General features: G+C 37.9%; 1 protein-coding gene across 8 annotated transcripts; it reads right to left on the reverse strand.

The window, feature by feature from the left end:
• Nucleotides 1-2,433: 2,433 nt before the first annotated feature.
• Nucleotides 2,434-8,976, reverse strand: LOC114290331 (kinesin-like protein KIN-5C). 8 transcript variants are annotated; one of them, XM_082892438.1, is made up of 11 exons: nucleotides 6,289-8,612; nucleotides 5,802-5,854; nucleotides 5,663-5,730; nucleotides 5,340-5,438; nucleotides 5,170-5,249; nucleotides 4,911-5,067; nucleotides 4,701-4,754; nucleotides 4,570-4,614; nucleotides 4,404-4,480; nucleotides 4,097-4,194; nucleotides 2,434-2,679 (listed from the first exon to the last, which is right to left on the reverse strand). In XM_082892438.1, exons 2-9 carry the CDS (start codon nucleotides 5,818-5,820, stop codon nucleotides 4,475-4,477), a joined length of 528 nt encoding a protein of 175 aa, XP_082748564.1. In that variant the 5' UTR covers nucleotides 5,821-5,854; nucleotides 6,289-8,612; the 3' UTR covers nucleotides 2,434-2,679; nucleotides 4,097-4,194; nucleotides 4,404-4,474. The 8 variants fall into 8 exon arrangements, with proteins under 8 accessions (XP_082748564.1, XP_082748560.1, XP_082748559.1 ...); XM_082892434.1 differs by adding an exon at nucleotides 8,622-8,976 and having other exon boundaries at nucleotides 4,097-4,614; nucleotides 6,289-6,754; XM_082892433.1 differs by adding an exon at nucleotides 8,622-8,976 and having other exon boundaries at nucleotides 4,097-4,614; nucleotides 6,289-6,820.
• Nucleotides 8,977-16,567: the final 7,591 nt, after the last annotated feature.

Raw genomic sequence — 16,567 nt, forward strand, 5'->3', positions numbered from 1 at the left:
CAGAATGAAGTTGCCTACGTATCCCAAACATGGGAATCAAGCCTTACGTAGTTCCGGTTAAGGTACACTCGGGTATTCTAACCTTCACTTTTCAGGCTCTAACTTTTGCCAAGGTGCCTGATGCGGGTTTTCGACCTTGCGAGCTTCTTTTCATTTTCTTTTTTTTCTTCTTTTTTTTTTTCTTCTTTTTTGTATCTTTTCATTCTCATTTTTTTTCTTCTTTTTTTTTTTATTTTATTTCTTCTCTTTTTTTTTTTTGCATTTTTTGTATTTTTCTCTTGTTCTAACTTTTGCCTGGGTCGCCCTTCCGGGTTTTCGGCCCAGCGAGCCTCTCAAAGGGTAAAAGTGTAACAAGTCCATGCCAAATGGTTTTTGAAGTTGAAGCCTCTCTGTATCTAGGAGAACGGTTGTTGCAATGATTTGCAGAAGAATCCATCATGGCTGCTCCACGAGCTTCTTCTGGTGAGATCTAATCTTTTTTATTCGACTTTGGTGCCTCTTGTTCGAGGGCTACTTCAAAACTGGCCACACGGGCCTCCTCTGACAGTTGACCGTTGAATGTTCCGAATAAGTTCGAGGTTCTAAACAAATAGGTCGAATCTTGAGGCTGAGAGCGATCCTAGGCTGCACAATCTCAAGAGCGATTTCACACAGGTCTTCACAGGGCCGCGCAAAACATTTGTTTTTGAAAGTTTTTAAGAAAGCGACAAGTTGCTCACGCCGAAGATAGTGTGGAACCAATCTGGATCAAGCCAGGGTCCTTCTCAGTACTCACGCTAACAAGCATGGCTTCATTCATTAAAGGCTTAGCATGCCTCTCCTTTTCTCAAATTGATCAAAGTTTTGCAAAACTCGAGGAATCCCTTCCTCTTTGTTTTCACCGCAGTGTTAAAGAGGTTTTCAAAAACATAGGTCAATGCAATGATTTTCAGGGCACAAGAGAACAGGTGGAATGCACGGCCATTCGATTCAAATCCTTTTGACATAACTAGCTCAAAGTTAGCAATAAGCATGGAAACATGGTAGCTGCAGCTGCTCCATTCAAATTTCTCGGATGTAACTGGCTCCATAGCAGAGACAGACTCAAAAAGAAAGCAAAAAGGTTAAATACAAAAATGGTGTTCGAGGCAACAACCCCGGAATCACTCGACATTCTATACAGGGGGACTGACTCGCTACAACAAGACAGACCCTTAAACAAAAAGACTGAATCAAAACAAAGAGGCAGACTCAAAAACAAAACAGAGAACTGACTCAAAACCCAAGCCAGAAGCTACAAAACTGCATTTACAAATGCTCAAAAAGTGCGTGCCAGACGCCACATCTGAAATACACCGAGCACCGCTCGTAGGTGGTCCAACCCCTGATCACATACTCACAGCATCCTCAAAGTCCAACAGCTCGGTGGTAACAGACTTCGCTGAGGTAGGTGGAAGAATGACCTCATTATCGATCAGATCCTGCACCTCATGGCGAAGGCGGAAACAGTTGTCGGTGGCGTGACCGGTTTATTGGTGGTATGCGCAGTACAAAGCAGCATCATGTGTGAGAGGGAGATTCTTCGGGAGAGGCCGAGGTTCAAGGGGTTTGAGGTGCCCCCTTTCGGCAAGAATCTGAAGTGCCTTAGACAGAGGCAAGTAGAGAGCATGAAAGATCCTGCGCCCTCGGGGCAGGTACTTTGAAGTCTGAGTATTCTTACTAGACGCACTAGCAAAAGGGTCGGCAGGCACTGCCTTGGTTTTCTGATCTTTCACTACAAGAAGTTGAGTCTTGGATGACGAATTTTTTTTATCTCCGAAGAGCTAATTTCGTCACTATAGATATTTGTGAGGAAATATTTTCGTCACCAGGTTCGTCATTGAATGTTTGTCACTAAAAAGCATCGTGACGAAAAATAATTTCGTCACCAATGAAATTACTTTAGTGACGAAACTTTTTGTCACCAATAAAACAACATTTTGTCACAAAAAATCCTCATTTTCGTCACCAAATAGTTATTCAGTACCGCATTTATAACTTTAGTTGACGAATAAATTTGTCACACATATTGATCATTGATGAAGAAATAATTTCGTCACAGTAAGATGTAAAGCTGACGAAATGTTTCGTCTCCAAAAGTCAGACATGGGTGACGAAATATATTTCGTGGCAAAAATATGTATACATGACGAAATGTTTAGTCACCAAACAACAAAATCAATAAAAACTTTCATATATAAGCTGCAATAAATTTTGTCACAAAATATATTTATTAGCGACGAATAATCACTTTTCCATAATAACAAGTACAAATGACGAAAAAATTCGTCACTAAACGTGTCCTATATTTTATATTTCAATTAAAATTATTATTTCACAAATATTCCTTCTCATATCCCAATTGCCTTTTAAATAAAAAATCCACCAGCTATTATACGCAGTCCACATAACAAATTCACCAAACAATTTATATTATAAGTCAAAATATATCCATCAAATAAATTTAATAATAATCCATTAAGTATAACAGAAAAAAACTATCATAGCAAATCCTAAATTGAACTAACGTGGAGTCCGCACAAAAAATCAACTCTAGATCTTGATTTACAATTAGAACTAAATATCTGTTCAGGAAAAAAAAAAAAATCAACACTTGATCTTGATTTGCAAGTACGCTTCCAAATGTCATCAAAAACTAATCTGCAAAGAAAATAAACAAGGAAAATATTAATATATTAGCAATTACATCTAAACTCATATTTAAATAATTTATTTTATAAACCAATTTAGTAGAAATGCATATAACAATCCAAAACTTCAAAGAGTTAAAGTGATCCTTGATGATAAGCAACATGGATAACAAATTTGATAACAAAAGATTACAGGAATAAAAGCAAACTTCATGTTAGGAACAAGGGACAAGAAGGCAATTACTAACAATTAACAATTAACAATAGAGGACTTAAATTAGTACTGAAAAAAATCACTGTAAATAAATTAATTCTTCAGGGCAATAGCTGTGTAGGTGTTATATGAGAGGAGGGAGAGGAATGATATAAGACAAACCATGGCACAAGAAAAAAAAAACTAGAGAGACAAAGTTATAAAGGATGTGGTAGTGATGTCATGGACAAAGAAATTTGACAAAAAATTAAGGGTAATATTGATTTGGTGGTTTGATTATGTGACTTTGATTTCAATTATCTTGAAAGACTTGTGGTCATTTGTTGTTGATTTATGGATTTGGTGGTTTGATTATGTGGCTTTGATTTCCCTCGACATGCACTTAATTAATTTCCCATGGCTCATTACTAAAAAAAGTACTTTTTGTGACCGCTACAAGCTGTCGCAAATAATGAAAAAACAATTGCAAAAGACTTTTTGCGACGGCAAAGTAACGGTTGCAAATTATTTGCGGCTATCTAAACTACTTATGGCAATAGCTATTTTGCCTTCGCAAAAAATAAAGAAAAATGGTAACATATTTTTTGGCGACCATCTTGTTACCATCGCCAAAAAAAAAAAAAGTATAACATTAAGCACTCAAAATTGATCCTCATATCTGCTGCACAATATTAGAACTCATGTATGGTAGTGATTTTAAATCAAACACAGTATTCAAGGTTTAATCAATTCGGACTAGTTTTGTGTTGCTACAATTCTTTCCTGGCTCCAACACAACTCTCATAAGTGACGGATGATGTTTTATTATCACATGAGTAAAAGAGAGGACAGATAAAATATTTATTATCTTAAAAATACTGTCAAATGAAACACAAGTACAGTTCAATGCATGTTCACAATTGAACATGGCAGCGAACATTTAGGAGCTGATCTTCTGAGTAGCTAGTATGCCACTCACAGGTCTTGCTCCATTGCTTAAACCCAGAAATGGTACATTTAGCAGTGTAGATTGTTGTGGCAGCCAAGAAAGATGGTGGGAATTTGAGTATCTCATACTCCATGAGGCATAAGTTGATCAAGAAGATCAATACGAGCCCAAGTTGTTGCAAGGTGCACATTAGAATTACAATTTCTCATTTAGGCTGACTGTGATATGAAAAAATAAAAACTAAATAACACAACATATGGACCGAAATTGAGATTATCTGCTTACTTTCTATCAGATTGAGCAGCCTTAACGTATCTGATCAAGAAGACACATGGGGTTGGAATTGACATGTTGAACTGTAGTGTATTGAGCACCAATCTCTCCTGCATGAATGTGAACCCAAACATGTTTCATGTTAAAACAGAGTCTGTCAAACATTTAAGTGAAGCTTCAACTCTTACATTTTCAATTCAAACTACTTTCAATCGTTCAACCAAACAAGGTGAATGTATGGAACCATTTCAATTCTTCACCAACATTATTTAGATGGAGCTAGCAAAGAAATTCAAACAACAAAACTATTCAAGCATACCTGCTTTTTTCTGCTTAGAGATAATAAATTCATACTCCTTGAGAGCATACTAGCATCTTCTTAACTCTTCTTCAGTGCTGGCCAACAATTTGCTTGTTTCGTTCAAGTTTTTCTACAAAACTTTCAATCCTAAAACCATATATAACCACATACGGATAGAACTTACCTGGGTGGCATCAAGTTTGTTGTCTATGTTAGAGCATTTTTTAACCTGATCATCGAATTTATCTTGTAATTCCTCAAGTTGTTGGTCATAGCAAATTCTATTGTTTTTACAGTTGGTTAAATTAAACGGACCTTCTGGTGGATTTCTATTGTAACTGCCATTTGTTCAGTCTGATCTGCCATTACCTAAACATGAAGAAAAAAGCTACAAGATTAGAGGTGAATGTCAGATGAATAGACTTCAGAAACCAATGATTGAACGATGAAGGATACATATATGAAAAATGATTTATCAAATCAGGGACGCTTCGCCCCTTGTACTAAGAAGATTCCAATATCAACCTCAGGCTTATTTCTAATATGTTTTGCCCTATGTGCATAGTCTAGTGTACTCAAGGTCTCCTCCAGGCAATGGACTGCAGGTGATACTGTGGTAATAATGCATGTCTTGATTTTTGCACCCAACGAATCGCAAAGCAGATAGGTGAGCTTGTTATCCCTACATTCCAATTTAGCATAGTAAGTGCATAATTGGGATAGGGAAAAAAATCTGAAAAAAGATATAAAAACAAACTAATGGTCTAATGAAAACAACTTTAACCTGTATGGGACATGCACAAGATGCTCCACGAGACCATTAATAACTCGTCTGACAGTTAGCAAGTCTCCATTAGGTCCAGCCTGGCACAAAATATAGACATGGCATCAGAACTTGAAATGAGTAAGTATAGCAAACTTAAACATGAACTAACCACATAAACAACAAAGTACCTTTGAGCTCTTACATTCTCCTTCCATGGTGTAAGTTTTTCTTGTGCCAAGTTTCCATAGGCAAAAATGGCACAATTGAAACCCTCCAGAACTAAAAACCTATATAGTACTAAAAACCTATATAGTACATGAAACATTTAATGGAAGAAGCAGAAACACTTAAACACAGAAGTTAGAGACTTCGCTTCTTGGCTATGGTATTTATGTACCACAGGTTATCCTCTCATAGAATTTATCATTGCAACAAAAAAAAAAATAGTAAAAAAGATTTGAGATCTTTTTATTTGTATATGAGTACGACAAAATGCAGCTTTACAACTTACTAGTGCAGCTGCCACGCCAATGACTATTTGTAGCCTTGTTCTCCAATTCAAGGGAGTCTTCAGAGGATCTGCCAAGAGCCAAACTTTGATAACATAATCAAATTAGGCAAACATGTAAATTTTGTGTTCTAAAAGTTACCATTCAGATGCGCCTTCATGATTCCATTTTCTATGTCTTCAAACACTAGAAACCTGAAAAGGGAACAGTTAAATACATCAAAAAAAGAAGTTTCTCAAAACAACAGCTAAGGCCCTTTAAGGGTTAAATACATCAAAAAGATAAGTTTCACAAATGAGTAGATTGTAAGAGGTTCAAAAAATACACGAAATTTAGCAAACAATCTAGAGAAATGTTCAGATCAAATTTAAAAGCCAAAGCAAATCGAGCTTAATAATCCAAAAAAAAAAAAATGAATCTTCAAATCAAAAACCTGTTTCCAAATCAGAGTTTTCACCGCATTGATAAAAATAAATTGAATTGGAAAAAAATCATGTTGATCTTTGAAATCCACTTCCTCTGAACTAATGTTGATCTTCACGATAAGCCGAAGAGAATTTGGGAGCTGAGAGAAATATATAGGGATTACAGAGCTAGAGTTGGATTCATACATAGAAATTAGGCTTACCGATTATGAATCAATCGAAATCTTCATCAACAGCAGATCGAAATCTTCAAATCTTCCAATAACCATCATGGCTACCATTGATTACTGCACCAGTCTGAACCAAAGGCAATTCAGATGAACTGGAATCTGGCCTCCAAGATGGAATATAAGGTGCAGATGGCTAGCTGAGTGAAACTGGATACCCATTGGAAACAGGAACACTACACACTGGATTAGATGTACTAGTAACTGAAACGTTCTGTGTCCCAGGAGCACAACTAACTTCTGTTTGACTGTAATAATCTGCCCATTGCTTATATTGTTGCTGATATTGTTGTGAAGACCTAGTAGTAGCACTAGCATTATAAGCACCATTTGGGTCTGGAGTGTAGTTTGAATATTGATGAGAAGCGTAACTTGCATAGTTTCCTTCATTCCACGAGTTGGTTTAATTACTGTAACTGCCACTCGCATAACCTCCAGATATCTAATAATCACCAGGATTGTAGTAAGTGCTTGAATAACTTGCAGGCCCAGCATAAGACCCTGAATTCTGAAATGAGGAAAGAGGCTGATAAGGAGCACTTGTGTTTTGATATCCTACTACAGGCTGAGGGTATGGTTGATTAGATTGCTGCTGATAGCCAGCATAATAACCTGTGTATGTGGGATTGCCATATCCATATGGATCGGTATTTGGGTACATTGCATAGCTATTATATTCTTGTGGTACATTTACTGCTTTCTATTTTATTTACTATTTGATTTTTATCCACAATCTGTTAATTGCTAACAGCATACTGAATTCTCATATCTTATTAAAAAAATGAATAAATGAATGATATATAGGGAATGAATTTAATGGTGCATCCAAACATTTCATGGCTTTTGGGGTGGTATGAGATTTTGTGTCAGAACACATTTAGATTTATACTTTTCCTTTTGACATTAAATGTTAATTACTGGTTGGACCTTAACAAATTAAACCATTTAATTAATTTTTGCATTACTCTAAATTAAAAATAAATATTATTTTACAAGCGTACCAAGCCATACTTGTACCCTATTTCTTTTGAATTTTACCGTATCAACGTACCCGTATCATACCAGTACTCGTACCCGTACTTGTGCTTCATAGGTTTTCATGTTCAGATCTTTGACAAAAATGAATCAAAGGAAGAGCCTAAAAATAATTCTATTTAGACGAACCAGTTGATGCATAAGCAAGCCATTTGCATGCTTAAAGGCAGACACACCAAGCCAGATAGCTAATCTAAAGCAATGAAATACATGATTATCAATAATACATTCAAACTGAGGAGAAAGCAATTACAGTGGTCTCTCCCCAAACTACAAAAAAGATGAACATATTTTTACTTTCCGAACATTTTTTATGCCATTGATCTAACCACCTCAATTGAACAAGAGAGACATTGAGATAGTACCAAACTACAATTTTTATAGGAGTTGAGAAAGTAGAAGATATGAAGAAAGATTTATGCACCACACTTCAACCAAAAGAGAATAAGGCACAACTCTTTGCCAAGAGCTCTTCATCTAATTAATGCAAGAGTCACTGTAAAAGCATAAAGCATGTTTAAATATTGGTTAAGGTGTGTTAACAAAAAACACAGATTGGACCAAGTTTTTGATCTAGATTATATGAGTGGGCCCAAGTCTATGTCCTGAAATATTCCATCATGACTAGATAAGAGTTCTACAACTTTACAATTTCTAGGAAAGCCCAGCAGGTTGTGCATATTTTGGACTACTTTCAACTAAGGCTGCAAATTAACCGAACAAATGCTTTTGGTCAGCTCATAAGTTGGTTTGTTCACTCAGCAGACAACCCAAACTTGAGAACTATCTTTAAGCTAGCTTCATTAATAACATGTGTCCAATTTTATAATGTTATTATATATATATACGATTGGTTACATCATTTTCTATATTTTGCACTTAATCTTAACCATTCTCGATTCAATTTGATTTACGATTCACCAAATTAGGATTTCAATTCATGATGCAATTCTCAATTTCACAACTATGTGTGTGAACAATAATACATGTTGAAGAAGTTTAGTTGATGTACTAACCCAACATTATTCATCTAGGTGGAAAAATCTGAAGCACTACTCATAACAAGTGGACCAATAAGAAGTATATCAAACATAAGAATATAAAACAGGACCCAACAACAAAATCTATAATAAAAACAAAATAAATAGTAAAATTTATAATACGGATCGTAAAAATCATATACAATTCACAAACAAAACCCATATCCCACAATCCAAATCGAACCAAATTTGAGAAAAATCAAAGCAATTGAGAAGAAAGAGAAAAGCGATTACCAAGTGATGAGGCTCCTCAAAACTTCGAGTCTAAGTGACCAATCTGATGTGAAATGAAAAAAGCCCTAGACGGAGATGATTAGGCGATACAGAGTCAGAGTTGGGAGATGTGGGAATGATGATCGATCGAGGTTTGTCTGCGAAAATTGGATTTTCCAAAGAGGGGAATTAGATTTTCCGATTGGGAAAAGGAATTGGTTTTGGATTTGGATTTGGATTTGGTTTATTATATATATATATATATATATATTCTTCTCGATGAAGATTTCAAATTCTTCCCTTCAGCGAGATGATCGTGTTTGGGGAAGAAGAAACAATATCTAGAAAAATCAATCAAAAGGTTTAGGGGGAATTAGTAAGGTCTTTTTTTATTATTATTATTATTATCAATATCTCAAAGTTCCCCCCTTTAAAATTGGTGATAAAATAATTTTTTCATCAAAAATTTTAAAATATTAAAATTATTGATAACAAAAATATATTCTTCAGTAAGTAGTTTTAAAACATTTAAAATCAAATTTTTTTATTAAAAAATATTTAAAATTATTGGTGACGAAAATATATTCTTTACTAATAATTTTAAGATAAATTACAAACACACCCCTTGAGATTTGTTTAAAATACATATTACCTTTTGTGATTCTAAAAATTATATCCCGCCCCCTAAGATTTTTAATTTCATAACGAATAACCCCTTTTAATATCAAATTAATTAATAGTTTTTAATAATGTTAAAATTTTATTTTAAATAATAATTCAGGTAATTTTATTATTATATTAGACAGCGGTTAAGAATTTTATTTTTTCACAAGAGGATATTTGTAATTTTTCAAACCACGGGGAGCAATCCGTATTTTAAGTAAACCTTAGGGGGTGCATTTGTAATTTACTCATAATTTTATAATTGATGACAAAAATTTTTTTCACCAAAAGTCTCAAAATTTTGGTGCCACCCAAAAAAATTAGAGAGAAAACCTTTAGTGACGAAATTTAATTTTTCCTCACATAAACATAAGAATTTATTGACAAAAATAAATTTCTACACCTAATATTTTTACTTTTTTATTATATGTGACAAAATTTTATAATTTGTCACGGATTATTCTTATTTAGTGACGAAATTTATTTTCTTCATTATTTTTCGTCACCATAGGTTACTTAAAGAGCTAATTAACTTGTATTTTGTTCACACAGAGAGGGGAGAGGAAAACTGATAAACAACAAAAAAAAAAAAAGGAAAAAAGGTTAATAGTCTATTTTTTTTCATTACACAATATGTCAAAATTTTCCATCAAAAATTAGTGACGAAATAATTTCCTCACTAAAAAGTCTCAAAATATTCAAAATTATTAGTGATAAAAATATATTTCTCACCAAATGATCTTAAAATATTTAAAATCAAGTTTCTCAAAAAATATATATATAAAATTATTGGTGACAAAAATATATTCCTCACTAATAATTTTATAATTTGTGACAAATTTTTTTCTCACCAAAAGTCTCAAAATTTTGGCCCCATCCAAAAAAAATTAGTGGGAAAACCTTTAGTGACGAAACGTAATTTTTTCTCACCTAAAAAGAAATATTTGTTGACGAAAATAAATTTCGTCACCTATTATTTTTATTTTTTTATTATATGTGACAAAATTTAATAATTCGTCATGGATTATTCTTATTTAGTGACGAAATTATTTTCTTCACTATTTTTTGTCACCATAAGTTACTTTTGTTGTAGTGTTTCCCAGGTGCAGGGTTGGGAATAGGAGGAACTGTTCTGGCATGACGGGGCCTATCCCGATTTTCTGACTGACTTGAACTACCCTCAGGTGGAGTGGGGAAAGCATCCTCCATAGTTTTTACCACAACTGCGGATATCTGTTGCTTGTTCATCCCCCCGGCTTTCAAAGCCTCGACTGCCCGCAGCAGTTGTTCAATAGGATCGGCATTTGCCTTCATTTTGTTCTTGCCTCTGGCCTCGGCCTGATCAAGGGTTTGGGTTGCTACATCAGAGCGAAGCCCGGTTGTTGCTGACACATCGTTGTTGTAGCTGGAAGCAACCTCTGGTTGGCTGAGCTCTATCAAAATCTGCCCCAGTAGCGAGGGCTCCTGTGGTATGAAATTCCCGGCATACGGTGCCGCTGGCGGTGAAGCCGACATTCCATAGGCCAGATCGGCCACGGATCTCTGGAGGTCACCAATCATTTCCATCAACTCGAATGTAGTGGGCTCGCGAGCCTGATACAACTAGGGGGTCCAGACCGGGTGCGCGACAGGCGACCTAGGCGGATGCGATACATCAACATTGGTTTCATCCCGCAGGGTGATCGCTTGATCTAGCGTGCTGTCATAACCACAATCTCTTCTGAATTCTGCGTCATCATAAGTCCTGCCTCAGCAAGGGGGAACACTAGCTATTCTGTATCAATTCTCTGGACACTCTGAACTGAAAGGAAAAACAAACAACATTTCAGCCCAAACAGATCAATCACAGGTGTAGCCGAACAACATATCTCTACTACTGATCACTGTTCCCCAGAATCACTGTTCCCAAAACTGAACTTGATACCCGCAGATAACTGATTTCTCAACAACATTGATACTGGTGCCCTCGGGCCTGATACTCAAACTTGCAAACTGATATGTACGTTCCTGTAGAGATGCACTTTAAAAGCACATAGCAAATAAAGAGAGTCAAAACACCCCTATAGAGGGGTAGGGTTTCCCTGTCCTATTTTGTCAGGAGCTAGGGTTTCACTATGCACGCAGTAGTTTTCAAACAACCTAACATCGGGTAAGCAACCTGTCATAATTTGGAATGGTCACTATGGATTTCGATATGCACTAGGTCGAATGGTCGAAAAGGGTGCCCTGGTAAAAACCAGGGTTTGTGTTCCCATACTGTCAGAGCCCACAACCGATCAGCCTTATGGCATGCTTTGACAAAGTCAAGCCTCCGGCAAACCGTTCAGGAATAGCAGATGGCAAACACGGTGTCCTAGGCGCACCAATGCACATGCAATGCAAAGAAACACATAAGCGAAATCAAAACAGGATATCATGAGTTCGAGTCAAGCTCTCCAAAATCCCCAGCAAAGTCGCCAGAAACTGTAGACGCGCCCGCATGAGGCCCTCGTGTTACAGTTCGGACTCGATTTGTGTCACCATCCTTAATCTGAACCAAAGAGTCCAAATCCGGCAAATCGTTTTGAGAAAACAGATTTTTAGAAAAGAAGTGCCAAACATGGACTGCTTTGCCAGATACAGAGTCGCCACCTAAATATTTTTCATGGGGGAATTTAGAAAACCCTGACTCGGTGCCAAAGGCCACGTGTCCGCCATCACCAAAGTTGCCTCGGCTCGGGAGCTTGGGTACGATTGGGTAAGGTCAGCTATGAGCACCCCTTCTCGCCCGATCCGAAGATCGGCCTCTACTAACCATGATATCCAATTTTGAAAACGTTATGTGTTCTTATCCCGATTATTAGCCTAGAATTACTATGTTATGCGCACAACACAAAAGTATAGACTAGATTGCCTAATTTGGGAATAAGCATTGCATATCCGTTTGTTTTGGAAAAATGTTTTGGAATTTGCTACTCGCAAGTAGGCTAAAACACGGATTTCAATGAGCTATTCCAACTCAGACAATCCAACCTTCACCCACAGGCATTCAAGCAGTTATATCACATAAGCAGCTTGCCTCATGGTAATCATGTTATCATGGCAACACTCACACGCATGCAAGGATGCTAAAGCATAAATACTTACATCGTACTCCGTGCCAAAACAAAGAACTCGTTAGCAATCAATGCATGATCCAAGTCTATGTTTAAATGTCTAATGCAACGCATACGGAATGTCAATAGAGTAGGCCTGGCTAGTCTATGAATGACATGTGAAAATGCACAAATAGCATGTATTCAAGTTAGATTTGAAATACTAATGCAGTTAGCATGATGCGCCAAGCCCGGTGTATGCAATACTGATGAATGATGCACGCATGCATAGCATAAGGTATGCTAAATTAAACATGATCTATTACTAACCATCAAAGCAGGTAAGTAAAAGGGAGAAAGAAGTGCGGGTTGGAAGGCATGCACACACTCACCCACACTTATTACAAATTCGCCCTCGCTCGGAGGGGCCAAAAGAATAATACAATTCGAATAATGAATTAACTATCCTATCTAATTAATTATTACAGACCAACTAAATTAATTAAACAAATTAATTAATTTAAGAAAGCAAGAAAAAGGGCCTCGAGAAGAGGGCTCAATGCACGCGTGCTCGGGTCTTGCTCGGAAGTCCACTGCCATGCGTAGGCTCCCTCTGTTTTCCCTGCTCTGCCCCTCTGAGAACCGCCAAAGTCTCAGAATTGCTTCCCTAGACATTGTGAGACACCACCGGCTGAGGAGAATGGCCAGCGGCAGTAAGATGTGATCATTGGCTGTTGATGAAGCTATCGGCCACAGATTTATGGTCGGTCGGCACTGAACACTGCCGGTCGGCCAAGAATGTCTGCAGAACCTGCAATTGACAGCAGCAGAGGGCAAGGCACAGCATGGCAATGCATTTCAAGCAATGTATGCACCGACCATATCCCTTATCATGTTTATGACTCAAAGGGACATGGTCCTTGGTTCTCGGACCATCAAGCGCGCATTTCAATGCGTGATAGCCGAAGAGACCAAGTTGTGCATTTTTCATTTCAAATGTAATGCAATGCACATAGTCAAACCAAGGGGCTTCTACCTCTATCATGACTCACTTCAAGAGGTGAGGCAATGCATGCACAATGCAATGCAACCTAGGCATGCGAGCTAAGGATGCAACATGGCAATGTAATGTGTACATGCAAGTATGCAAGCAACCATGCGAGGTGAGCATGCAAACAAGCAAAGAGATGGACTTAAACATGATTCGACAATTCTCAAACAAGCCTAAATCAGTGGCCAAAGTGCTCAAACATGGAGGTCAACACACGCACACACATGCACATGTTAAAGGGCTAATACTTAAGCACAAAAGGGCAACTCTCAAGCACACTTGAAAGAGGCATAACATGGACAATTAGCATGTAAATTAAGCTTTGAAAATCATGCAAGAACATGGTGCCAAACCAACCCAAACAATGCAATCAAGGTATGCAAGCAAAGTCCAAGATTCAAAGCAAGCTAAAAGGGTATTGAACCACACTTAACAAGACCAAACATGGCATGAATTCAATGACCCAAAACAGAGTTTTAGCACATAAAACAAAGCCCAAAAGATTACTTAGGTGGCATCTAAATGACTTGAATTCAAAAGCATGCACAATGATCAAAACATGGAGCATGCAACACAAGCCTTTGACACATCAAAGGGACCATGAAATACAAGCATACAAGCATACTAAGTGGACTGAAATGACATGGAAAATGGTCTTAACCCACTAAATCAAAGCAAGTAATGCATGCTATACACTCACACCCTTAAGGCCAACAATCCAAAAATGCAAAGGGGCTATACAATGCATGCCAAAGTCGACCCAAACAACTAAGGACAGACCTTAATCATGGCAAAATAAACATGAAAGCTTCACAAAGCCAAGCCTAAAACATGCTAGAACAATGGTTTACAACCTAAGGCATGTTAAGGCAACAAAATGGCATTACAAGGCATGTATGCTAAGCAAGCATGGTGCACCAAAACCAACTTAAAATAATGTTGTTTCATGGAAAAATAAGCATAAATAACAGCTAAGGCATGGTCAACAAGAGCCTAAGCTAGGTGCTCCCTCAAGAGGCAAAAATGGTCCTTTTCAAGGACAACAAGGAGAGGGGGTGGCCCTGTCCTTCTTGGGACCTCAAGGCACCATCCTTACCACTGAAATCCCTCAAGATTTCAGTGGTGAGGAGGCCCAAGCACCAAAGTCCCGGAGCTCACACAAAATAGCACAAAACAAGGGCCAAACAAGGCTTAAGAGGGGTCAAACAACTCCAAAGCTTAAAACACTCTTAACAAACTATTTAGAGGCCTTAAAAATAGAACTTTTATGTATTATATGCAAAGCCAAAAAACAGTTGCAAGATAGGTAAAAGTAGTGTGCAAAAATGGGGTAAAAATGGACTAGTTTCTTACCCTTGAAGTCCTCCTTGACAAATGATGATCTTGTTGCCTCCTTGAGCTCAAATCCAGTCAAGAACACCAAGAACAACCCTCTGGTCCCTCAACAACCAAGAGAAGGTGTAACACTATGTGTTTGTGTGCAATAGTATGGACAAACACACACTAGACACACACAAGAGAGAGATATAGAGATAGGAATTATGTATCAACCCTAACCCTAATCCAGAGCTCCCTCTGAAATTTTTGTAACCCTAATGCCAAGAGAGGAAGCCTCTTCTTATAGGCAACTCCGTCTTGTAAGGCTTCCAAAACAAGCCATCTAAGAGGGAAATCCCTCCATACACGTGTACGGAGGGGAACAGAGTGGGTGCCAGCTATCACAGCTGGCACAAAATATCTACTAAAAGTAGATGAACAGTGATCTGCCATTCAAAATTGCCATTTTGGCAAAATAAATTGCCGACCGGCAACAAAGAATGCCGACCGGCAATATACATTGCTGATGGCATAAAATCATTGGCCGGTGGCCTCAAGCCATGGTCGGTGATGTGTGGGGATGCCTCACAAGGCATTCCCTGCCCCTCCAAGGCAAAACACAAGTGTTTGGTGCAAAACCAGACACAACACGGTCGAGTCAAGAGATCCTGAGGCAAGGCGCGCAACCGAGACCTCTGGGAACTCAAGACGAACACAAACAAAGGTAATCACCAAGTGTTCCAATGGTGACGTCCACGTCTTGAGGATGGTCAAAAATGGGGTGTCTACACACGTGCGAATTATATTCTGTCTATTGTCACAAGTCCTGTTTATCATGGATGCTAGCTATGACATCCACAGTGGTTTGGGGGCAGTTTTGCATTTTTCCCCCTTAACGCCCTTTTTTGGTTAAGTTTAAGGTATTTTCGACTCTAACTCCCAACCTACATGTGTGAATTACATTCCGTCTATTGCCATAGGCCCTATTTGTCATGGCGAAACTGGTTGTGACATCCATACGGTAGTTCGGGGGCTGTTTGCAGTTTTGCCCCCTTAACTCCATTTTTTGATTAAGTTTATGGCGTTTTTAGCTCTAACTTCCAAACTACACGTTTGAATTACATTCCGTCTATTGCCATGGGTCCTATTTGTCATGGGGAAGCTGGCCGTGACATCCATATGGTAGTTTGGGGGCTGTTTCGCATTTCTGCCCTCTTAACGCTCTTTTTGGGTTAAGTTTAAGGCATTTTAGTTCTAACTTCCAAAGTGCACGTGTGAATTACATTTCGTCTATTGTCACATGTCCTATTTGTCACGAGGAAGCTAGCCATGACATCCATTTGGTGGTTCAGGCGGCTGTTTTTCTTTTTTGCCCCTTAATGCCCTTTTTCGGTTAAGTTTTAGGCGTTTTTGGCTCTAACTTGCAAACTACACGTGTGAATTTTATTCCATCTATTGTCACATGTCCTATTTGTCACGAGGAAGCTGGTCGCGACATCCGTACAGTGGGTCAGGGGCTGTTTTGCATTTTCGCCCCCTAAATGTCCTTTTTTTGACTAAGTTTAAGTTGTTTTCGACTCCAACTCCCAACCTACATGTGCTAATTACGTCTAGTCTGTCCCCACAGGTCCTATTTGTCATGAGGAAGCTACCAGTAACATTTGTATAGTGGTTCGGGGGCTGTTTTTCTTTTTTACCCCCAAATGCCTCATTTTTGCCTTTTTTTTCCTCACATTTTTGTCTACGATTCTTTAACTGTACGTCCTATCAATGCACCTCTTGTTCCTACAAGTTTGTTTAATGTAGGGTGAGGTGCCAATGATGGTCTTTGGGTAGATTGGCAACTGTTTTGCATTTATGCC

This window comes from Camellia sinensis, chromosome 10 (genome assembly GCF_055761805.1).
Source record: "Camellia sinensis isolate YWXY chromosome 10, ASM5576180v1, whole genome shotgun sequence".
Taxonomy (NCBI): domain Eukaryota; kingdom Viridiplantae; phylum Streptophyta; class Magnoliopsida; order Ericales; family Theaceae; genus Camellia; species Camellia sinensis.

Bases quoted from the DNA above. Each gene is read 5' to 3' on its own strand.
- LOC114290331 (XM_082892436.1), bottom strand. The intron at 5,250-5,339 runs GTACTTTGTTGT...ATTTTGTGCCAG, and splicing joins GAGAATGTAAGAGCTCAAAG to GCTGGACCTAATGGAGACTT. The intron at 4,755-4,910 runs GTTGATATTGGA...CTTCATGTTTAG, and splicing joins ATATTAGAAATAAGCCTGAG to GTAATGGCAGATCAGACTGA.